This window comes from Sphaeramia orbicularis, chromosome 4 (genome assembly GCF_902148855.1).
Source record: "Sphaeramia orbicularis chromosome 4, fSphaOr1.1, whole genome shotgun sequence".
Taxonomy (NCBI): Eukaryota; Metazoa; Chordata; class Actinopteri; order Kurtiformes; family Apogonidae; genus Sphaeramia; species Sphaeramia orbicularis.
In genome coordinates, this window is record NC_043960.1 from 36392369 (window position 1) to 36415386 (window position 23018).

Below are 23018 nucleotides of genomic sequence, written 5' to 3' on the forward strand. Positions count from 1 at the left end.
ACGCGTTTGTCGAGTAAAGATGACGTCATGACGCCTCAAAGTGGGTACATCAAGTTCAATCTGTTAACTCCGAATTGTAAATCTTTATCCATCTCTTCAGTCATTTCACCAACTTGAAGACCATATTCACAGTATTTGTGGCGATGCATACTCATCTAATGGTCTAAACCGGTTAAAGGAGAGTGTTTTTCAGACGTATGTTTGAAGTTTCTATGCATCAACTTTGTTGCACACAATGTAGATGATATGACTCAAGTTTATTTGAATGTATTGCTACCACTTTGGGTCAAATCACAACCACTGCCAAAATAAGAATTATTGCTGGCTGCAGTTAAATAGGTTTTATTTTAGGATGTACGTATTAAGAAATAGTTTTAAGAAACCGCACTCTCCTACTTACAGTGAAAGCACCACAGGTACCCTGTCCAATCATCTTTCGCTATTTGGTAGAAGAAAACATTTTAAATTTGAAGCGCCTTTCTTTGGATCAGCTACTAGTTTTATGTCATTAAATCGCCTACAAATTATAACAAACTACATGTTAATCTAGACAATGGACAACGATTTTCAGAAACAACTGTACAGTAATGGCCTATCCTATAAAAGGTCACTGGAACGAATCATAGCTAAGGTATGCTGACGAAGTTTTCAGATAATGGTTTGGGGGAAACGTCAGGGAGTCGGATGGCTAGCTAACGTTAGCTTAAGTTTCACGTAAGAAACCGAGTGTTTTACTAAATGCATTTGCTTTCAACAGTATTCCAAGCTGCAAGACCAAGACGGAGGCATAGAGGTGGACCTCAACAAGACGAATATAAGAAGTAAGTTAGCTACACATCTATTAACGTTGCATTGTTTCTGCTAACTGTTAAGATGCTAAATGTTTGGAAATAACGTTCGACTCACAGTCGGGTTGATGAATATTAGCGAAAATGAAGGTCTAGATTAAAAAGTTGTATATCCTTGGGTCGTACAGTTTATCATTTAGCTTAATGATGCACATGTACATTTAATATATTGTGCCCTCTAACGTCACTGTTCTTCTAGGATTGTCGTGACAATGCATTGGATGGACTGATACTTTCAATAGTTTTCATCACAATATGATAAAGTACATTTTCAGCAGATGGACTAAATCCTGGTCTCATAGTCTCTGCTTTCTGCCTCCCACTCTCCATTTTTTTTTTTTTTTTTTTTTTTTTTTAGCATTTCACCGTTACATGAGGCAGGCAAAAAAGAAGCTGGATGAGCTGGAATCAATGGTTTGTTTGGCTATTTAAACTCTGGAGCAAAAAACAGTGATCTGATGAGTATAAAGCAGCACAAAGCTTTCAGGTTTTGCAGTTTTGATGGTGCTGTTATCTGATATTAACAGTTCTCTTTTTCTCAGAGCCAAGCAGATTCAAGAGAGGAGTCAATAGAGTGTAAGTATTCCTATTTGAAAATGGCAAAATAGAACTTATTTTATGTAGGACAACATAATTCCTGTTATAATAATAATAATAATAATAATAATAATAATAATAATAATAATAATAATATTGCAACTAATGATGCAACTTAAATGTGTTTTCCAATGCAGCACAAGACATTACAAGAGACTCTCAGGTAATTCCTATGTATGAAGGATCATTTTATTAACTTAATTTAAAGATATAAAGTCCCAAGATTCCCAAACCTATTGTTGTTTCTTTTTTCTTTCTTTCTTTATTTATTTTTTTTATACAGTTGGCTGTATCACATCATGAAGAAAGAGATTGTGAGATGTCAGTTCAGCTGCTCTCTGATCAGGATGATGGTAAGAGTTAAATACTCATTGACTTTTTTTTTTTAAATGTTTAACTGGACACAAAAAGCACAGATTGAAACCATGGCATACTACTCTAAGCACAATATACAGTTTATGAAGAATTACTCATTGGCGTCCATCCAGCAATAGAAAATTGATCACAATTATTTACTGTTAAAACTAAATCCTACATTTTCCCCCCATTTGTACCCTACAGCTCTGCCTAGAAGTGAAAGCTCTGAGATGACGTGGAGCTTATTGGATGAGAGTCAGAGAAACATTTCTGAAATGGAGCTCCAGCCTGAGGATGATGAACAAGAAATGTCTCTGAAACGTCAAGGCAGCTGTTTAGCTGATCTCTACCCTAATATGATCAGCCAGATAGGGAAAGCCTGGCGCCGCCAGCATGTCTCTGAGGCTGCTGACTCTGTGCTGAGGAGGTACCGCAAATGGCGACACCTGTCGAACAAGAGCAACCTAAGTACAATCTCTAACACAACACTGAGAAAGACCAGCAGCAACTCAAACAAGACAAAGAGAAAGCCCCAGATCAATAAGACCATCAATAGCCCTTTCAAGAAGCTCTTTTTGGGAAATAAAGGTGCTGAAGCTGCTCCTCTGTCTCCTTTACGAATTGAAAATTATGTGAAGGACTGTCAGGCACAGCACCACCACCACCACTCACCTGGGAAGGGGATTGGCTTGCAGAGAAGAGAGCAGCAGCCACCTGTCCTTGTAATGGACTTGTCTTCTCATAGCTCTGAAGAGACTTTGCTTAAAAGGACCTTCACAATATCTTACCCGTCTCCACAGAGATCCCAGCCCTCTGCCTACACTGTCAGTCCCTCACAGCCTTGTTATCCCACTGCAAAAGCTCAGGATATCTCTTTTCGGTCTAAGGGGTCTTCTCTCTCCCCACTCCTTATGCAAACTGCTGGTTGCTCCATCTACGAATCAGAAAGCCCAGCTTCAAAAAAAAAACCCTGATATCTATGGCTCTCCAGTCAGGCAAAGTCCTTTCAAAGCGAGGCTGATGAGCAGGGAAGGCCTTGGTGGAATTCCTCATGCTTTTTCTGTGAGCCCAAAGTCATACTCACCAAGTTACTCTCGAGAGCTAAAGAGACCGAGATCAGCATCCACTTTTCTGTCCTCCCCACCTCAAACATCTACTGCACCTCTGAGGATGCTCCACTATCAAGACTCCTGCCCTATTGTCCAGTCTCAGGTGCATCCACCTCTGTCACCCATAGCAGTAGGGCATCACAGGCGCCGACGACGCCTTTCCTTTGACTCCTCCTCCCTGCCATCCAACCGTGTCTCTTACTCTGCAAAGGACCTGGACAATGACTTCATAAAACTCTACCACAAGTTTGTCTGCCAGAGCAAGTCCCCATTCTTGAGCCGCCCTCCCTGTCGTCTGTGTGAAACAAACTCAGAGGCCAGCAGAGGTCACTCTTCCTCAGCTTTGGCAGCTCTTGCGCTGTCGCCCCATCGCTCTCTTCTGAGGAAACGCCACAGGGAGGAAAAGTTGGATGATCATCTCCAGTCCAAGTGCTCCAAGGAACAGTACTACACATATTCTCCAGGCTCCAAGCGCTACTTTAGAGTGATGCTATCACGCCGTTTCCTTCCATCAGAACTGGTGGGGTCTCATGGCAACAGTCGAACAGCTTCAGTAAATACACCAGTGTTGCAAAACTCAGCACCCAGAAGATCAGGAAGCCTGGAGTCAAGGCCAGTCTACATGTGGAGCTAAATTTTCCAGTAAGCTTCATCTGTTAAACAATTTGTTGATATATATATATATATATATATATATATATATATATATATATATATATATATATATATATATATATATATATATATATAGTTAACATTCTTTAAGTCTTGAATCCTGTTGCCACTGATTCTTTAAATCTTTATTGAGAAGAGGCTTTTCAGGTAATGGATATGTTCTTTTGTATATTTGTTTGGTCTTCTCACCTTGGTTCTTGGTGTTTTTTTTTTTTTATTTACACTTCTTTCCAGCTGGCAGGATTTTGTGGGAAAAAGGGAACTCACTAGCTTGGCATGTTTTCTCAACAAGAAAACGACTGTTGTGGAACATTTGGGTGCAATGTGATGTTTTTGATGTGGCATTAAATGAAAACAATTACCATGCTGAGCTAAGGACATTGTTAAAGAACTTGAATAAGGATACATGTTAACAGTTCAACTAAAGATATTGTGGTTATTCCACACTTTTTAAGCATGTTATTATTGTGAATGGTTGCTTTTTTCCATTGTTTTTTTTTTACATGTTCAATCCATTTATTTGTTAAAATGTGCAACAGAACACCACAGCTCAAGACATGTTTTTAATTCCTGTGTTGTTTTATTAAAAATAAAATTTGTTCAACTCAACTGTGCTGTTTTATCAACTGGAAAACAAAGTATCTGTATGATTTGTTAAAATCCAGGAGTAAATCGAAAACAAGACAATTTAATCATTCTATTTTATTACATGTTTTCAATTCCAGTATATTCCATATATAATGCTCATAGTTAAGGAAACAAAATATTCAACATAGACTCAGCCAGAGAAAAAAGTTAATTTTAGGCATATGTAGAAAAGTACAGAAAAATAAAGAATTTTACTTTTTGGTCAAGGTTTGTGCGATTTTCTGACAGCAAATTCTACCTACTGCTTTCATTAAGGACTGGAATATTAACATGTTCATCTAGTTTCTGAAAGCTCATGTACAAGACAACCTTTAAAAGGAATGTAACAAAAAGAAAAGACTTGTGTAAGTCAAAAATGTACTTATAAGTGACATCAAGATATAATGTGTGACATGGCAACTGGGTTACAGTACAGTCCAGCCATTGGAGGTCAGCAAAGGCAACATTTTCAACTGCTCTTTGAGGATCTGAAGAGAACAATAATCTGGAGACAAAACATGCAGCAGTTTTATATGTACTTAGTGTGTCAGAGAGCAGTGTTGAGTTGGCAGCCCCACCTCCCCCAAACAACATTTCATTAGCAGGTACCACGCTGTGCAAGAATACAGCAGTTTGCATGTAATCCTCCAGACTGCTGCAGCTGTAAATTTTAATGGTTGGTGCAACTACCACTCCAGCTCCACTGGATATTTCCCTGTCAGACAGGCGGTGCAGTGGCCCACTCTGCTGCTGGACTTGTTCCTATTGTTGATCATGTTTTCTTTCTCCTGAAGGGAAGCAATTCCCTCCTGAACAGCAGACACCAGGCCCTCCACAGTCAAGTACTGCACACTGTCTGCACCTGTACCAGAGTTTAAAAGTTAGGGAATGTACACTCACCATTACTAATCACTTAATAACAGATGACGGTAACAGTTAAAAAGAATGACGTGTTTAGTACTGACCAATGTATCCAGCAATGTCCTGAAACTCTGGCTTATTGGCGATGAGCTCTTCCTTGGTAGGAATATTGATTCCCATGTAGCAAGGAAACCTAATCGGAGGAGAGGCCACTCTGATGTGGACCTGCCAGTGAGGACATCATACAGCTCAGCATGTGACGCTTTGCTCTGGTTCACACAATTACAGCTCTAGAAAATTAAGGGACCAGCCAAAATATTTTGCGGCAAACCCCAATAACATCCAAAAGTTATGAGGAAGATGAACACAGACAAGCCATTAAAACAGTGTAATGTAAGTGAAAGTTGTGACTGAAAGATTGGGTCTATGCCAAGGGTGTCAAACTCAGATCCTCAAGGGCCGGTATCCTGCATATTTTAGATGTTTCCCTCTTCCAACACACCTGATTCAAATGATAAGCCTATCATCCAACTCTGCAGAAGCCTGATAACGACCGTCAGGTGTGCTGGAAGAGGGAAACATTTAAAACATGCAGGATACTGGCCCTCGAGGACAGGAGTTTGACACCTGTGGTCTATGCGATGTCTGAACTCTCCCTAACTTTCATTACTGTGGTGAAAAAAACAGAATGTGTATCTATGTATCAGGACTGAAACTGTCATGATATTGTGAACAACATCATGATGTGAAAATTAAATGTGAAGAAAATGCTTGCACCAACTGTATAAATAGTAAATCGTAAACCCAGTGGCCTCTTAATTGTTTCCAGAGCTGTATGTGTAGCTTCTAGTGGCAGCGTATAACAGTTCATCTGAAACTCTTCTGGTGTTGAGCTTTAAAACTGAAACCGAAAAGTGTTCTGTCCAGAGACAGAGACCACGAACTGATATTAAAAATTACTACAATATTTTCACTAAATGTCACTAATTGGTACAAGAAATGCTTATGTCATCAAAGCACTGCGAGGCGACACATGAAGCGCTGCTGTCCTGCCTTGAGGGTATTGTGTTAAAACATATGCATGGGAAATGGCACATTTCTACACTACATGAAGCACTTGTCTCGCACAAGGAATCTAGTCATGACAGGAGGGCATGGAGTTTAGATATTAAGGAAGATACTGGAGAAGATGAGTGGGGAACAGCTTGTTTAAAAGCTCAATCACAAACTATTAATACTGGAATGAAACTACTGCAACATAAGTGGTTCATGAGGACATACATAACCCCTGAGAAACTCAATAAATGGTCCCCTGACATGCGTTGATGTGTTATGTATGTTTCTCTATTGGAAAGAAAAAGAAAAAAAAAAGTCATGAATAGATAAGTGTGTTTTGCAGCAGAAAATCACAAACTAACCTCTGTTGCACCAGCTTCCTTTAGTAGTTTTATAATGGGGGAAATTGTGTTCCCTCTGACAATGGAATCATCAATTAGTACCACTCGTTTCCCGGCAAAGTTGTCCGTCAGTGCCCCAAACTTCTTGGCAACTCCCAGCTGTCTCAGACGGGTATTTGGTTGAATAAATGTTCTCCCAACATAACGGTTTTTGCACAAAACCTCTATGTATGGCAACCCAGACTATAAAGGGAGGACAAAAGGAGGGTTTAAGAACAGTCCATCAGGAGATGTTTCATTATTTTCACAGTTCGAGTAAACAGCTTGTACACAGACCTGCTGAGCGTAGCCGAGGGCAGCAGGGGTTGCAGATTCTGGCACAGTGCTGACTACATCTGCATCTGTCGGGGCCTCAATGGCTAACTGCTGACCACAGCGCTGTCTGACGGTATAGACCATCTGCCCTGTAGTACAGTGGCATAAAGCACACCTTCACTTCAAGTGTCCAAAGGATCTCCTATACCATGAACAGAATTAATAGGAGGCATATTTTATAGTAATGATTCATACCCTCAAAAATAGAGTCTGGTCTGGCAAAGTAAACATATTCAAATATGCAGAAGGCGGGGAGGTCTCCTTCAGGACGAGGGACAATGCTCAGAGACTTGACTCCGTGTTTTGATATTTGGACTATCTCTCCCGGTAGAACTTCTCTGTAATACCTGGTCATCAGTTCACAAAGGACAAACCCATAGTCATGACCCAGAACCCAGCAGGCTGATCAGACAATGTAAATGATGTTGCACTGCTCATAAAAACATACTTGGCACCAATAGACTGAAAACTGCATGACTCTGATGACACCACCCACCCCTCGGTGTCCTCCTCTCCAGCACCTGATAAAGGACAAAATAAGTTAATCCTCCACTCATTTACAGCACTGACCACTGATGAAATCAAAGGCACATTTGTAAGAAAAGACAACACTCCACAGAGTACTGATAACCTCATTGGAGACCTCTTCTTTATCAGTGATAGAGGTTAGGGTCACGTAAGTGCAAATCTATCAGCTCATCTGAACTCCTTATACCTGAACTGTGCAGTTTAGAGATGGGAACGAGGCGTCCAAGGCAGAGAGGCCGGTTTCCATAAGGGTCACGCACAGCATAGATGACATCTTTAAACATCACCAACAGTGAATATGATGTGGGGGTCTCAGTCATCAGATTTTTAATTCTGTAACATACAAAAAAAAATATTTAAACACATTTTTAAAAAAGCCCAACATTATATTCCATGTTAAATCACATTACACTGACCTGGCAACCCAGTCTGGTGCGCCCAGCTCTTCCATGGGAGGGGTCAGCGCCAGCAGCTGGGTGATCAGTTCACTGTCTGAGCTGGTGGAGAGGCCGACACCATGACGCATTACCTGCAGGAAAGATTTACAACTATGACATTTACAATGAGTGAATCACTGGGCATGTGGAATTTATAGTTTTAAATAAACAGCAGAATACATATTGGCCAAACATACAAAAAAATATGTTTGTATAATACAGTATATTGTACACGCAAACACATAAGCTATGGCTATTCCTCAACATGTACACTGCACAGTGCAAAAAAATGTACTTGATGGAAAAATATATCAAAAGTTTAGGGTTGAAGTTGAGTACTGTATCTTGAGTTGTTCATTAAAAATGTTCCATTTTCTTATAGTCTTACATTGTCTTTTTGCCATGACTGTTTCATAAAATGTAGTCTCTATTAAGGAATCAAACAAAGGGCTCTTCCACAATTTGAGGACTGCCTTTTCCCTCTTCATTTATTTATGTCATAGAGAAGACAGGACTGTAACAATGACCACGTTAATAGCTCTGCTGCAGACACCGTTCATGATGTGTGGTAAACTGACAAATGTTCCTTTGTTGTAACACCTTTGGCTCACCTTTTTGCGCAGGGCTTGGGCATTAACCAGCTCCCCATTGTGTGCCACTGCAATCTTGCCATGCAGTGTATCCACCACAAAGGGCTGGCAGTTCTGCAGCTCTGAAATCCCAGTGGTTGAATAGCGTGTGTGACAAATACCAAGGTTACCGTAGCGCAGTTTCAGAAGAGCTTCGGGTGGGAAAGCGGTGCTCACTAATCCCATTCCCTTGATAAAAAAGAAATAAAAAAATACTTAGAGATCTGTCAAATCTGTTATGTGTTAGTTATGTTATGTGTCCCTTGTGAATGAAAAACTTATTTAGAGTACACAGTTACTAAAAGTAGCTGTATCTGAATAGTTTTTGAGTATGGATTACATATATATTTGTCAATTTCCTACACGAATCTTCTGCTCAGACACTGTTACCTTGTGGGCTGTGTATGTGGGGGGGCTGGCTCCATTACTTGTGACAATCCCAGCACTTTCTTGTCCCCTGAGTAGACACAAACAATCACATGTAACCTGTAAGAGTGTAAATCTTATCTGTGGGGAGTGAGTTTTGTGATGATTAACCTTTCAGTACCATTTGAGCAAGACTAGACATGAAAAGCTTGTTTCACTCTAAACGCTTGATGAGAGCCTGAGGGTAAACTAAACTGGTTTGATATGAGCCACAGAGGAATGAGCACAAAAACCCAGAGAAGTCCGCTCCTCAGCTGGAGCAGTCATATACAGAGAGTCGTCTTACTGCAGTTTCAGCCTATTTACCAAGCTGCTTCTCGGATTACAGCTGGTCCCGCCTCCTCACCACACAGCTTAAGCCAGTGGTGAGGCTGCTTTTCAGCATGGAGGCGTTGCTTTCAGGCTTAACCGCCTGGTTGCCTAGGGAACCGGGCAGCAGAGACAGACGGGGGTTGGTGAAAAGAAAGCGTTTCCAGGTCAGCTCAAACATGGAGAGAAGAGCAGAGAGACAAAGAGGAGGTGATGGGCAGGTTGCAAAGGAAAATGGCTCGGTGGAAAGGCAGTGGGGGGAGGCAGAGGTGCTTGCTCTCATGTCACTGTGGGACGAAGTGGGAGCTCAGCACGTAGCAGAGAGCAGAGCCACATATGAGTTGATTTCAGAGCGTCTGAGGAGGCTTAGTGTTGTGCGCAGCTGGTGGGAGTGTCAGGCCAAGTGCAGGAGTCTGGGACTTCAGAGCAGGAAGCCTGAAGAAGCAGGCACAGCAGCTGACTACAGCCCAGGAAGCCCAGGAGTGGATGGAAGGCCAGTGGAGGGCTGGGAGGAAGAGGAGGTGGAAGGTGTGGGTAATCAGAGAGGCATCTACACTTCCTCAGTCACAGTCCCAATGCAGGAAGGTAAATGTACAGCTCAAACCCCAAGTGTGGTATGATGTTCATGACAACATGTTTTGCTATTAAAATAAAACCTGATAGGGGTTAATCAATCATTACACTCAAGTAAGACTTCACTAAAAACTGAATAGATCAATTGCTAGAAAACTTTGTTACATTTGAGCCAAAGATAATGTGTTGTGTCGATGTCTGCAGGAATCAAGACCCGAATCCATCGTTCTCTTCCATACACCTCCAACGTGCCAGAAGAAGGGGGACGCCACTGGACAGACGACGAGGTGAGAGCGCTCCTGTGCGTCTGGGCCGACAAGCACGTTCGAGAGCGCCTGAAGTGCACGTTACGGAACAAGTCCATCTTCCAAGAGATGTCCCATCAGATGCAGAGAAACTTTGGGGTGATACGTAACTGGAAACAATGTCGGACAAAATACAAAAACTTAAAATATGACTATAAGACGGCCAAGAGTGCTCACGCTGCTGCCTCCAGCAGTGCAGGAGGCCCGGGGAAGTACATGAAATTCTTTGATGAAGTGGAAGCCATACTGCTGGACCGCGGACTGGAGAAGGGGAGTCTGGAGATGCAGAAGAGGCTGTATGATGGAGAAACAGGCCTCCAGGCAGGAGCAGGGACAATAGCCCACACGTCACAGACATCAGCCTCAGAAAATGAGGTTGTAATAGAAATTGATGATGGTACGTATCCAGTCTGCGCTGCATATTTGCAGTTGGAATCAGAATAGCTAGTAATAGGTTACATATTTATACAGTAAATCTGTGATAAATGATATATTGCAAGAGGATTGTCTACCACTGTGTCTCCAAAACAGAAAAGAATATCACTTTAAAGACAAAAGCAAGGGATTTGGATGAGAAAAAATGTGCATAATCTTAGTTTAGTGCCTCTTCATCACACAATCTGCAACTTAAATGTGTATTGATAACATCTCATAGGACAAAGTGTGTCTGTATGAATGTTTTGTCTGATCCCTTCTGTTTGAAAAAGCCAACTATTTTTTGTCTCTTTTTATTTCATTCTCAGATGACAACAGCGATGATTATGATATTGATGGAGACACAGAAGGAAACTGGAAGGGATCAGGTACGCCAAACAGATATCTTGTACTTATCTTCTCTTTCCTCACTGTATTATTTGATATCCTAAGTGTATTGTTGTTCATCGTCTCCCCACAGACCCATCCAGCTCTGACCAGTTCCATGTGGTCACAGTGTCAGACACAGGCCGGAACTGGAGTGACCAGGAAGTGCGAGCCTTGATTCAGGTCTGGTCTGATGAGCGTGTGTGCAGGCAGTTGGAAAGTTCGACCAGGAAGAGAGACATTTTTGTCCAGATCTCCAACAGGTTAATGCAGCAAGGCATTGAGCGGGATTGGAAACAGTGCCATACCAAGTACAAAAACCTCAAGTACCTTTACCGCTCTCTTCAGAGGGGCAAGACTGACGAAACTGACCCGAGACGCCTTATGAGGTTCTACGATGAAGTGGATGCTATTATGAATCGCACAATAAATGACTCGCCACATGACACAGCATGTATGGACTATCATATGGATTCAGTCCCTCTTCCCATGTTGGACAGTGAGGAGAATGATCACACAGATGTGTTTTTAACAAAGACAAACCCTATGACGACAATTTCAAGAGCAGTAGGGGAAAGAATCTGTGGCTCTGATTCTGTCTCCTCTATAAACCTTGAGATTAAACACAACAGTGAAGAACGGAGGATGCACACAGTCAGAGAGCATCGCTTGGATCAGCAAAGGTCGACTGGTGAGCTAATAATGAGATGAAAACAATACACACAGAGTTATCTATGATCAAAACTCATTAGTTACTGTACATTCACATCTCCTTAGTGTTCCATTACTGCACGTACAAAATTAAAATGGTACATCGCTTTATACAAACTTAGACTCAAATATAGTGAAACTTAAAGCAGCAGCATATTATAATTCAAGGTTGAGGCGGAGACTAGACTAGGCTACACCTCCTCAGTTCTGTTTTTAAACTCTGTGGCTCATCAATGAAGTTACATGGCAGCCACCCTATCTACCAAAGTTTGGCTTCACTCTTCCACAACAGCATCAAAGTGCAATGCATCATCCAACTTAAAATACAGTCTGCATATTGACATGTCAGGTTTCAGCTCACACACAATACATAAACTAGAGAGTGCCAACCACTGCTTTGGCCACTAAATGCCTCACATGTAAGATAAATCGTAAACAAGCAAATCTAGAGGTAAAATCTTCATGACCTTCAAACTTCAAGGTCGACTTTTTGTGGTACTAGATCTTGGTATTATACATTAGAGTCAAAACAAGTAAGTTATGACCAAGATACATAAAAAAGATGTAGATTTGGGGAATTTTTCCTGACCTTGAATGGCCAAAATGTAATCATTTGCAGTCACTGTGATCGGGAACTCGGACCAAAAAAATCTGGACCATTTGTCTACAACTGTGGAGATAATAGCAGACAAATTGTGGCAAAAACATCCACACACAAAAAGGAAATAAATAAATAAATAAATTCTTGGAGAATTTATTACCCTCAGTAATAAGCGGGAAGATACCATCATAGGTCAGGCAGCCTACATGTGAAATGGCTCTTCAAACATTGAACTGGAATTCCATGAACCCACTGACCCCTGTTGGAGGATTCTGTGGTTTTAAGGCAAAATCCCTACAGCTTCACCTAATTTGACTGAAATAACTGAAGGAAACTATTTTGTAGACTGACCTGTTTTACATTTGACTATTCCATGGTATGTATTTGCAGGAAATCCTGAGATGAGGACAGAAAAAGAGAATATACCTTCCACCAACAGAGGGCTGAAGAGGAAAGCAGAGGATCCAGGTCTGAAATGTATCTCCTTCTGTGTTCCCTGTGTATGTCACATGATGCCTGCAATTGACTGCAGTCTTAGTAATTTCTAATTCAGTGACTGAGTCCCATGATTTGACATGATGCCTCATAATGAAGTTATGAGTAAGGCTGTGGTTGTTACTCCTAACAAAAGCCACAACTTAGACCATTTTCTGAACATGATCCTTTACTAATCAAGAAATATCTAAATCATCTTACTTTAAAAGCACTTTAGGAATAATTTGGTTAATTAAACACTCTTTATCTTTTATCCACAGACCCTTCACACCAGACAGCAGGGAAAAAATCTGCAAAATCAGAAAACTTCACTGATAATACGAGGGCTAAGTGTAAAGAAGAGCCGGATCACATCCCGATCATAACAGTCAATTCAGTGTGTTCAATGGCCTCAACTAACCCATCCCCAGACCCACAGGTAAAACATTAAATCCATAAAACGTTGTGCAGCTGAGATAAACTAGAAATGCTGATTTAGAGAGACAATGATGCACTGTTAAAAAAAAAAAAAAAAAGTAAATAAACTGGAGATGATAAGGCACAGGGAATAGGAGTTCACCAGTATTTTTTAAATTCTGCTTTTTTTTTTTTTTTACATTTAACTGAAGCAATACACAAAGAGGTACCTTTAAATCTTTAAACCAGTGTGCAGCTGAGGTAAACAAGAAATGACGGTTGAACATGCTGTAAAGGAGTGTAGAAAAGTAAATAAATTATAAATGGAAAAAACACACAGAATAAAAGTTTAATATTAATCTTAAACTTCTGATTCTGACACTATGAGGTTTTTTTTTCCTAAACAATGATGCCTGGAATCGAACTTCCTCATTATGTTAAATAAATAGGTCCAGATGTTGTACTCCCCTCTAGAGTCACTACAGACTGTTTACTAACTCTCCAGTGGTTTTTTTTTTTTTTTTTTTTTTTTTTTTTTTTTTACTTTTTTTTACCTGTGCTGTAACGCCACCAGTCCCAGAGTTAAAACCTGGGCCACCTCCAGCTGCGTGGGCCACTCTCCCGCGGCTACGCATCCGAAAACACCGCACTCTTCCCCGATACCGGACTCTTCAAACTCCATGTCGGTGCCCGGTGCTCCGTTACTCCGGGGGACGGGACAGGTCTCGTGCCTGGTTTCCTGTGAGATCCGTGCGCGCGTATCGATCGACCACGTGCCTCAAAGTTTGTTCACCGTGGGTCGTTAAGACAGCATCACCTCAGATGGAACATCGCATCAGAGGGAAAAAAAAAAAGAAGAAAATAAGCTAGAACACAGTCAGCCCAGCATACTGTGACGAAAGTAATTAATGAAAACGGATTTAATCAATAACACGTGGTACTTTTCGATAAGGAGCTGAATCAATAATTCTCTGAATCAAACTTATCGATTAAGACAAAAAGTCAATTGTTTTCCTAATTGAACCCTCTAATCAAGTCAGTCTCCTTGTCAAAAAGAAATTTGAGGTATTTTTTGCCGACGATAAAACCCAAAAAGTACTTCGTCTTGCAAATATTTGGTGATGGAGCGTCTTCCCACCACGTGGTGATGATTCTAGGTTGTGATTGGTTCCCTGCATCAGGTAATTGATGTGATTGGCTATCAACGCACATAAGACACAGTCCACTTCCCTCTTCTGCTCCCTGCACGCCTCCTCTTGTCTCTTCTTAAAACTTTTACAAGTGTCGTTTTGTTTCATTTGGGCTTGTCTTTTAGGACTGCGGGCTGTTACACAACGCAATGGATTCAACACCAGGTACGGATACAAAAATTAAGAAAAAAACAAACAAACAAACAAACACCGAACGAAAATGTTACAAGTTGCAGTAATTTATGAGTGTTTTTTTTCCCCACACACATTTCCCCTCTCTGTTCTAGAGCTGAAGATCGGCCAAAAGCTAAATGAGGGAAAGACGAAGCAGATTTTTGAGCTGGTGGACCAGCCCGGACTGGTTCTGGTCCAGTCCAAAGACCAGATCACCGCTGGGAATGCTGTCAGGAAAGACCAGATGGAGGGAAAGGCTGCCATCGCCAACAAAACCACGAGCTGCGTGTTCAAGCTGCTGCAGGAATCTGGTGAGCATTTAGAAAAAAAAACTAGTAGACAAACACTGCCAGGTAAACTGCGTGGGCTGGAGCTGTAGGATAGTGATGTAATATTTCAAACTTTTATAACCAACCCCAATACACACACTAAAGTGTTCATGTGCACTTACTGACATATTACATCCTCAAATTGGTTCTGAATCTAGCCCTAAAACCACCTTCAGGAAGCATTTTAAAGCAGTGAGGGCCAACACTCAGCTCTACAAACACTCCCATTCATTCATTTTCCCAGTTTACAGACTCCTGAACTCATCATACCTTTGACCCCAGTTTTTGAGATAAGAGGCCAGTGGGTGATGGTTATATTTAGGTTGAAAGAACAGCCTTTGTTCTATTTACTTTTTCTCTTGAAGCCAAAACTTTATCATTTTGACCTTTAAAAAAAATCACCAAATCCTACAAATCACTCCAGTTTGGCATAATTATTCAGAATACTCTTCACTAACAGGACAAAATTCTAATCCAAGACACACTTAATATGATAAGCCAAAATTATATAAATCGCATTTTTCTTAAAACCTGAATAAAATGCTGTGATACTCCTGTGGGTTGTATTTTGTCATTTATCAGGTTGTGGTCCATGTATTTGCAAAATAATTTCAATATATTCTTTTTTAATGGGGGTCAAATTAGGATTTATTGGTCTCTGTTGTAATTTCCCATTCACCTGATGATAGACGACAGGGAAATTTTAGTCTATAATAAAGTGCTGTGTCCTTTCATAAGTAAATGAGAACTTTGTGTAAAGCTGACGCACTACTGTGGACACCGTGCATATGTGTTGGTCCTAATTCAATCACTTTCCATCTTGCTTTAATTTAAAGGTAACCGTCACTCACATGCCACTCATGTGTATGCCATGTGTCAGCCCACATTGCCTTAATTGTCGTCTTGTGACTTGAAACGCTGTTTTTAATTTTCCAGAACGTGACCAACCGCATTCTTCCCACTTATCATTCATTTTAGGGCTGTGACAGAACTTTAAGCAATCTCTGAAATACTGCTTTGTCAGATCATTAGAAGTGTCACATATAGCTTGTCATGTAATGATTTACTTATTTATTTATTTATTTATTTATTTATTTAATGAAAAGCATCCAGGCCGAAGGTAGCAATGGAGAAAATGGCTTCTTTTTACTAAGTTTAAAAAAAAACTTTGAAAAACTACAATTATTTAGCACAATATTGAACTTTTGATAAATAATGCTTTTTCAAATAAACAGAATTCATTCTTTTAGCTTGTATAAATTAATGTTAACAAAATTGAAACTACACAAATCCTCAATGTTAATCACTTCAGTACTCTTTAAAATAAATTCAGACCAAAAACCAATCTGAAACATTAAATGACAAATTCCAGAAAAATGAAATGACCTCTCATATCTATTCTCTTTTATAGGCATTAAGACTGCTTTTGTGAAGCAGCAGTCAGACACAGCCTTCATTGCTGCCCACTGTGAGATGATTCCTATTGAGTGGGTTTGTCGAAGGGTGGCAACTGGATCCTTCCTCAAGAGGAACCCAGGAGTCAAAGAAGGCTATCGCTTTTCTCCCCTGAAGATGGAGATGTTCTTTAAAGTATGTCACTCTGATCTCTTTTGTCACTCCTTTTATGACTTTGCCTAAAAAAATCCATTCCCTATCATTGGGCAAGGCAGTGTCTAATTATGACACAGAGTCTTAATCTGACAGGGGAAGAACATAGGAGACCACATTCATCCCAGTCCTCTCTGTCAGTGAGTAAAAAGGCTGGTTCATGCTGTGGTCACATTGAAACTGACATTTTGGTACCAAATGAGACTGTGGGCACAGCATGTCCTTTGGTTGTAGTATTATCAGTGTCTGGAGAGCAGGTTACTGTGGAAATGAAAATGAAACATGATTTAGTGATCCCAGTGCAGTTTTTAAAGTCTGTACTTCACAGTAATTAAGTTTCATTTTGGGGCTTTTTGTAAGATTAGAAATACCACAGACTCGAACCCTTTCATGTCTTTCTACAGGGAAAAAAAAGTCCAACATTAACTCATGAATTGCTTTCCAATGTAGGATGATGCCAACAATGATCCTCAGTGGTCAGAGGAGCAGATTCTAGAGGCCAAATTCAGTCTGGCTGGACTCACTATCGGTAAATGTGAGGTGGACATCATGAATCGCAGCACCGTGGCCATCTTTGAGATTCTGGAGAAGTCCTGGGCCACTCAGAACTGCACACTGGTGGATATGAAGGTAAACAGTGCGGCGCTGCCCTCTGCTGGCTTCTGTAATACCCTGATATAACTGCTTTCATACTGAACACTTACTTCTGTTGCCGCTTCTACACAACTTAATGGATTATATTCTTTGTTGAAAGATTGAGTTTGGTGTGAATGTGAAGACTCAAGAGATTGTCCTCGCTGATGTGATCGACAATGATTCATGGAGGCTGTGGCCAGCTGGAGACAGAAGCCAACAAAAAGACAAGCAGGTCAGGGTTTGTCCTCTGGGAATGCTTTTTTTCACATTGTTGCCTCCTAAAAGCTTCTTTTAAACAATTAAATCCTTTAATTGTTTTTTGTTCTAGGTGTACCGAGATCTTAAAGAGGTTACACCTGAAGCAATGCAAATGGTGAAGAGAAACTTTGAGTGGGTCTCTGAAAGGGTCAAGGTAAAATAAACCTTCTTTCCCAGTCTGCTCCTCTGTATGTTTCTTTTCCTGCCTACATACACTTTAATATAATACTTGTCATTGATAGAGCAGCACTAGACTAGGTTTGTTCTGTTAATAAAGGAAGCTGTCTCTTGTCCTTAGCTGCTGCTGGAGTCCCAGTCCCGTGGTCGAGTGGTGGTCCTGATGGGCTCCACCTCAGACATGGCCCATTGTGAGAAGATCAAGAAGGCGTGCACCTCCTACGGGATTCCCTGCATCCTGAGAGTCACATCGGCGCACAAAGGCCCAGATGAGACACTTCGCATCAAAGCTGAATATGAAGGTGTGTATGACTGCGTTTTCCTCTGAGCATTGTTTGTTTTTTCTATCCTGTACAAACAGTCACAGTGGACTTTCCATTTTAGGTGATGGCGTTCCCACTGTGTTTGTGGCTGTGGCTGGCAGAAGCAACGGCCTTGGTCCAGTGATGTCAGGAAACACGGCGTATCCTGTCATCAACTGCCCACCGCTCACTCCAGACTGGGGAGCGCAAGATGTGTGGTCTTCCCTACGGATGCCAAGTGGTGAGCAAACCCCCCCCCCCCCCCCCCCCCCCATATCTAACTTTAAGGCATCTCAAAAATCACTTTTCTCTTCAGATCATGGTGTTATTTAAACCAGTTAATCTCCAACATAATAGCCCCCCCAAAAATTTCAGCAAAATCTGTCAACGTTTGACCCCCCCCACCACCACAAAGTATGAAGGACCTGTCAAACGCCAAAAACGCTCATTGTAACCCAGAAAATCACATATAATGAGGTCTTAAGTGTCCACAAATTACTTTTTCTGGTATTTTTCAGCATCCCTGTAATATCAGCTTCAAAGGTTATTGTATCAGGTGATATATAAGTGAAAATAAGGTGATTTGAAGATAAAATAACTCAATTATAGACTAAAAACTTGAAATAGAAAGAAGTTCAGAACAGTAAATCTAGTTGAACACTGTCTATTTTCTTAACCCCCTTTTCAGCAAAATACAGGTTTTAGTTAAAGACAACTATAGCTGAACACTTAAATAATGAGGCTAAATACAAGATTTAAGGTTGCATAAATCAAAGACTTTAATGATGACATGGTTCTGATAATCTGGACATACTCTTATGCATGTGCTTTTCACAATTTATTCAGATATTACTCTCTCTATAGTTTCTCTTCCATTTCATTCTTGAGAAACTCTGGTTGCTTGATTCTGTGGGAACCAGACACTGAGGTGATGTTCCCTCTATGGGCACCATCCATGGCTGCATTGGCATAATCTTGGATGTCTTTAACACCTCTTTCTGCAGCATCGTTAACGACAGATAGCTCCGAGACAATAGCCCTCATCTGTCTGTACTGTGGCTCTTCCTCCCACTGCTCTGGGGGTGATTCCAGCCATGCCCCATCCATGCCTAGAAGGTCAAATATCAGCCAGGACTGGGGTCCCACAAGATCATCCAGGTCAGGCCGCCATCCATACAGGAACTTCTGTGTGGGAAAGGTGGGCTTTCCTCTAGTGAATACTGCAGGTTTGGGGTTGGCCTGCAGTTGTCTTGCCATGGCTGCTTTGGTTTCAATAAAGAATATGAACCATTGCATATTGAAGTTTGAATAGAATACAAGTAAAACAGTACGATATCAGTGAAAACAATACAGTGAATAATAATGACTTAGTATGCAGATCATAAAAACACAAATAAGAAAAAGAACATCACACATTACATATTTATCATACATTAAAAACAACATAAAATGAAAATATGGGTAATATTCATTTTTTTTTTATTGAAGAAAAACAATGATTTTACTTGATTTTTGGCCTTAAATTGCCTTAAATTACCCTCAAACTACTTAAATATTACTTATAAAACAACCCTAAATGATGCCAGCGATACAAGGGACCTGTAATAAATCCATAGCAATGGTCAGTATGCACTTGAGTATCCATTAAGCATGGTAATGCATTTAAAAACAGCATTTTTGGTGTTTTTTGACGGGCCCTTCATACTTTGTGGGGGGGGGGGGGGGGGGGGCAAATGCTGACGGATTTTGCTGAAATTTTTGGGGGGGCTATTATCATGTTGGAGATTAACAGGTTTAAATAACACCGTAATCTGAAGAGAAATGTGATTTTTTTTTTTTTTTTTTTTTTTTTTTTTTTTTGAGACGCCCTAACCTAACTTACTTCCTTTTCTTTTTTTTTTTTTTTTTTAATTGACACAAAACAAATGAGGCAAAAAATACGCAGTCAAACACAGGAAACACCACAGATACTGTTTATAATGCACTTGGCTCAACCTGCATTTAGCTACTAATAATCAAGATGCCTTTAGCACTTTTTTTTTTTTTTTTTGTTGACCCTTGTCATTTTTGAGTTTTGAGGAGCTTAAAAGAAATGAATCGCTAATCCTCTCTCAGAAATCTCGGCAAAAGCAAAGTGAAGCCTCTTCTGATACTCTTTTCTGTAATTTGTTAGGTTTTTTTATCCTTTAGAGATGGAGCCTTCATGTAATTTTAATATGATGTAAGGCAGCTCTGTGGTTTGATCTCTCTGTGGAGCTGAAATCTCTTCATCGGATTTTCACTGAAAAACAACCCAACTCTGTATGTGTTGGGACAAACTAACACTGTGTTGTTGTGTCCATTAAAGATAATCCAGTGTCTTTCCATTTCTAATATCTGCTTTTCATTAACCTCTTTGACTTGTGTCTTTTGAGACTCTAAAGTACTTAATACATGGCTGGTTATAATTAAAGTTATCTGTGCTAGCTCGGGCCAGTGGTTCAAGTAGTTGGTTCTTATCTCTGCTGTTTGGAGGAGGAGAGCACTCCTTATACTTGTAATTAGTACTTATTTTCACCTCTCTCTGTTTTCTTAAGCAGTGAAGTTGCACGTAGTTTTTAAGATGGGTTTCAAGACTGAGACGCAAATGGCATTTTAGTTTATTTATTACAACAACTGAGCTTAGCTTTTTCTATTTTTGTTCCCCCTCAGGCCTCGGCTGCTCTACAATCCTCTCCCCTGATGCTGCTGCTCAGTTCGCCGCCCAGATCTTCGGGCTGACTGATCACTTGGTGTGGTGCAAACTGAGGGCCTCTATGCTCAACACCTGGGTTTCCCTCAAAGTGGCTGACAAGAAGCTGCAGGCCTGCAGCGTCTGAAGGGCCCACGGAGTCCTGTGTGCTCGCTAACGGTTCACATCTGTCATTGTCATGTCTTTGTTTACCATGAAAAATCCATCTAACTGTAGATTAAATCTACATGTACTTCATCACACTCGAAAAGCATTCCATTAACAAAGAATTCATTAAAAATTTCTTAATAACTCTTTCTGTGGCTGTTTAATCTATTTGCTGTTTACCTTTTTTATTGACTTGGGTTACTATATGGTATTATGAAGCGATAACAAAAACAAGCTGTTAATAAATATTAACTGTAAATAAGTGTGCCAAAACATTAAAAACTGCAACACCAACTAAAGCAAAATAGACTTGCAGGTAATCTCATTTCACCACAATATAAATGGAATTAATGGTTATGTAGGAACACTCAGCTTCTACAAATAAAGGGTTTCTTCATAATACCTTGAGGATAAATCACAACTAGTTAATCAATCAAAATGAAACCAAAACTAAATATAGACTTGTAAAACAAACTAAAGACAACTACAGAATAAAACTAAAAATTTCAAAATACAAGAAATTCCTTTTATATTTTTTGTGTTGCCTTGTCCTTATCTTTGCAGGACCTTCATTTAGCCACAAGATGGAGCCTGCAGCCCTTATTAAAAAGCCCAAATCTAACCTTTTCATTAATTCCGGTACTTTGCAGCCAAGGGAATGAGTCAGACTATCATGCCACCATTTTATTTTTTACTTCTATTATCACACCACCGTTTTCCCTGTGATGGTAACGTGATAGGTATAATAACCTATGATGCGTTAAATCTTTGTTCATGTGTAGGTGGAAGTGGGAGGATGGAAGTGCTGAGGGTAGAGAGTGGCACATATGAGTGCACAGCATCTGATAATCTGACAAAATGCTCTGCATTTCAATTTAAGGTTCACTTTTTACTCATAAAAATGCAGTTCACTCTGTGCAAATCAGCCTCTCCATCTCCCATTTAACATGTAGCACAGAGGTATAACCGCAGATCTGAAATGGATATAATGTGTACATCTCAGTGATTCCAGGTCTCCTTGACAACCGTAGCATGGCAACAATCACTCTATATACAACAATCTGCCTTTTCCTTCCCTGTTTCTTCCCTTTCTTTGCGATGTGAGCTCTCTAGCTTTATATTTACTTTTTACTGGCCTTCCATCCCCTTGGATACCACAATAGATGAGAGTAAATGACCATGAATCATCAGTAAAGTCTAACCCACTAATGAGTTATGAGTGTGTGTGGTCATGAGTTTATCCCATGCTTGAACTGCTGCAGCTCCATCCTATTTCCATTATCTGCTTTAAAAAGAACAACTTGACAACTGGTGTAATGAACAGTGCTGGAAAGGTTCTGTTTGCACTATAATAAAACAGATTGCTTGTTAAAAACATAATAATAAACTAATATATCTTGTTACATCTGATTTCTTCTCTAATGAATATTTTACCCTTCCTCTTTTGTTAGCTGTCTGGTACCATCTCTTATGTTAACGGGTCAGTTTTGACCCATGTCTTAAATCAGCTGTAAAATACACTAAAAACAATTATCTATTATCCAATTAGTTTTTCATCTCTTGGTTAGCTTGTTAGGCTTTCTTATCCATGAAAATGTTGGTTTTAATACTTTTTGCGTGAGCCTCTGGGCCTTTTTTTGTCAGGATACCCCTCGATGTGCACTCTGCAAGTCACCAACTCTATACTGAATTGACCTCATATGTGTGGACATGCTGTCTGCTTGTTTCGTTTTTGTGCAGGTAAACTGGATAACAAGGCAAAATGAGAATCCCCAAAAGCTCACATGATTAGCAGAGGAGTTGGCTGCCAGTGTGCTGGCTGACAGTGCACTGATGATTTCAGTTTTGGTGTTAATTATTACTTCATAATCTTATTTTTGTAACTGGGTCGAAACCGACCCTAACAACACAAAGGTCATAATTTCAATTAGAGCATTTCATAATTAAGTGAAAAAACTTTTTTTTTTTTCTATTATTTTGTCGAAATAGAGGTTTCTGACAAAGTCAAAATGCCTTGATGCAATGCACAAATTTTTTATGGGTCATTTATGCATTTAAAACCTAAAATGGGTTGATACCGACCCTAACACAAGAGGAAGTTTAAAATGGAAAATAAACCTGAAATGTCCTAAAAGAATGTTTTGAAATGAACACTGTCCAGCAATGTCAGAGCCCTTTTCTGGTTTTTGTGATGTAAAATATTGTCGAGTTTATGCTGTTTTTGTATTTTTGTCAGATGATCCTCGATCAGCTGGTACATTCTTTGTATAAGCTTTTTACTGAAAAGAACATATTCACGTGTAACTCCAGCATTAACCCAATAATATTTTTTATTAGTAACTGATTACTTTATAATTCAATAACCTAACATGTGACTCCCAAACACCAAATTAAATGAATGAAACTTTA

The 23018-nt window shown here is 40.0% G+C and overlaps 3 protein-coding genes across 4 annotated transcripts; 2 read left to right on the forward strand and 1 right to left on the reverse strand.

Moving 5' to 3' along the window:
* The first annotated feature begins 481 nt into the window (after positions 1-481).
* LOC115418106 (uncharacterized) lies at positions 482-4130 on the forward strand. Its single transcript, XM_030132433.1, is given in 9 exon segments — positions 482-631; positions 758-821; positions 1207-1262; positions 1391-1424; positions 1583-1608; positions 1729-1798; positions 2007-2774; positions 2776-3553; positions 3821-4130. Coding segments are annotated over 8 exon segments (1866 nt in total). The 5' UTR covers positions 482-553; the 3' UTR covers positions 3546-3553; positions 3821-4130.
* Positions 4131-4267: 137 nt separating this feature from the next.
* On the reverse strand, positions 4268-14431 carry ppat (phosphoribosyl pyrophosphate amidotransferase). 2 transcript variants are annotated; one of them, XM_030132431.1, is made up of 11 exons: positions 13612-14431; positions 8831-8897; positions 8423-8629; positions 7791-7903; positions 7562-7707; positions 7295-7367; positions 7042-7193; positions 6808-6935; positions 6493-6714; positions 5179-5299; positions 4268-5075 (listed from the first exon to the last, which is right to left on the reverse strand). In XM_030132431.1, the coding sequence occupies exons 1-11, from the start codon at positions 13737-13739 to the stop codon at positions 4900-4902; spliced, it is 1533 nt and encodes a 510-aa protein (XP_029988291.1). In that variant the 5' UTR covers positions 13740-14431; the 3' UTR covers positions 4268-4899. The 2 variants fall into 2 exon arrangements, with proteins under 2 accessions (XP_029988291.1, XP_029988292.1); XM_030132432.1 differs by lacking the exon at positions 13612-14431 and adding an exon at positions 8988-9139.
* On the forward strand, positions 9235-20758 carry paics (phosphoribosylaminoimidazole carboxylase, phosphoribosylaminoimidazole succinocarboxamide synthetase). The gene is made up of 15 exons (XM_030132430.1): positions 9235-9760; positions 9953-10450; positions 10797-10856; positions 10949-11545; positions 12557-12634; positions 12922-13079; positions 14373-14412; positions 14535-14732; positions 16162-16340; positions 16809-16988; positions 17113-17226; positions 17323-17406; positions 17551-17731; positions 17814-17972; positions 20423-20758. The coding sequence occupies exons 1-15, from the start codon at positions 9250-9252 to the stop codon at positions 20587-20589; spliced, it is 3204 nt and encodes a 1067-aa protein (XP_029988290.1). The 5' UTR covers positions 9235-9249; the 3' UTR covers positions 20590-20758.
* The last annotated feature ends 2260 nt before the right edge of the window (positions 20759-23018 follow it).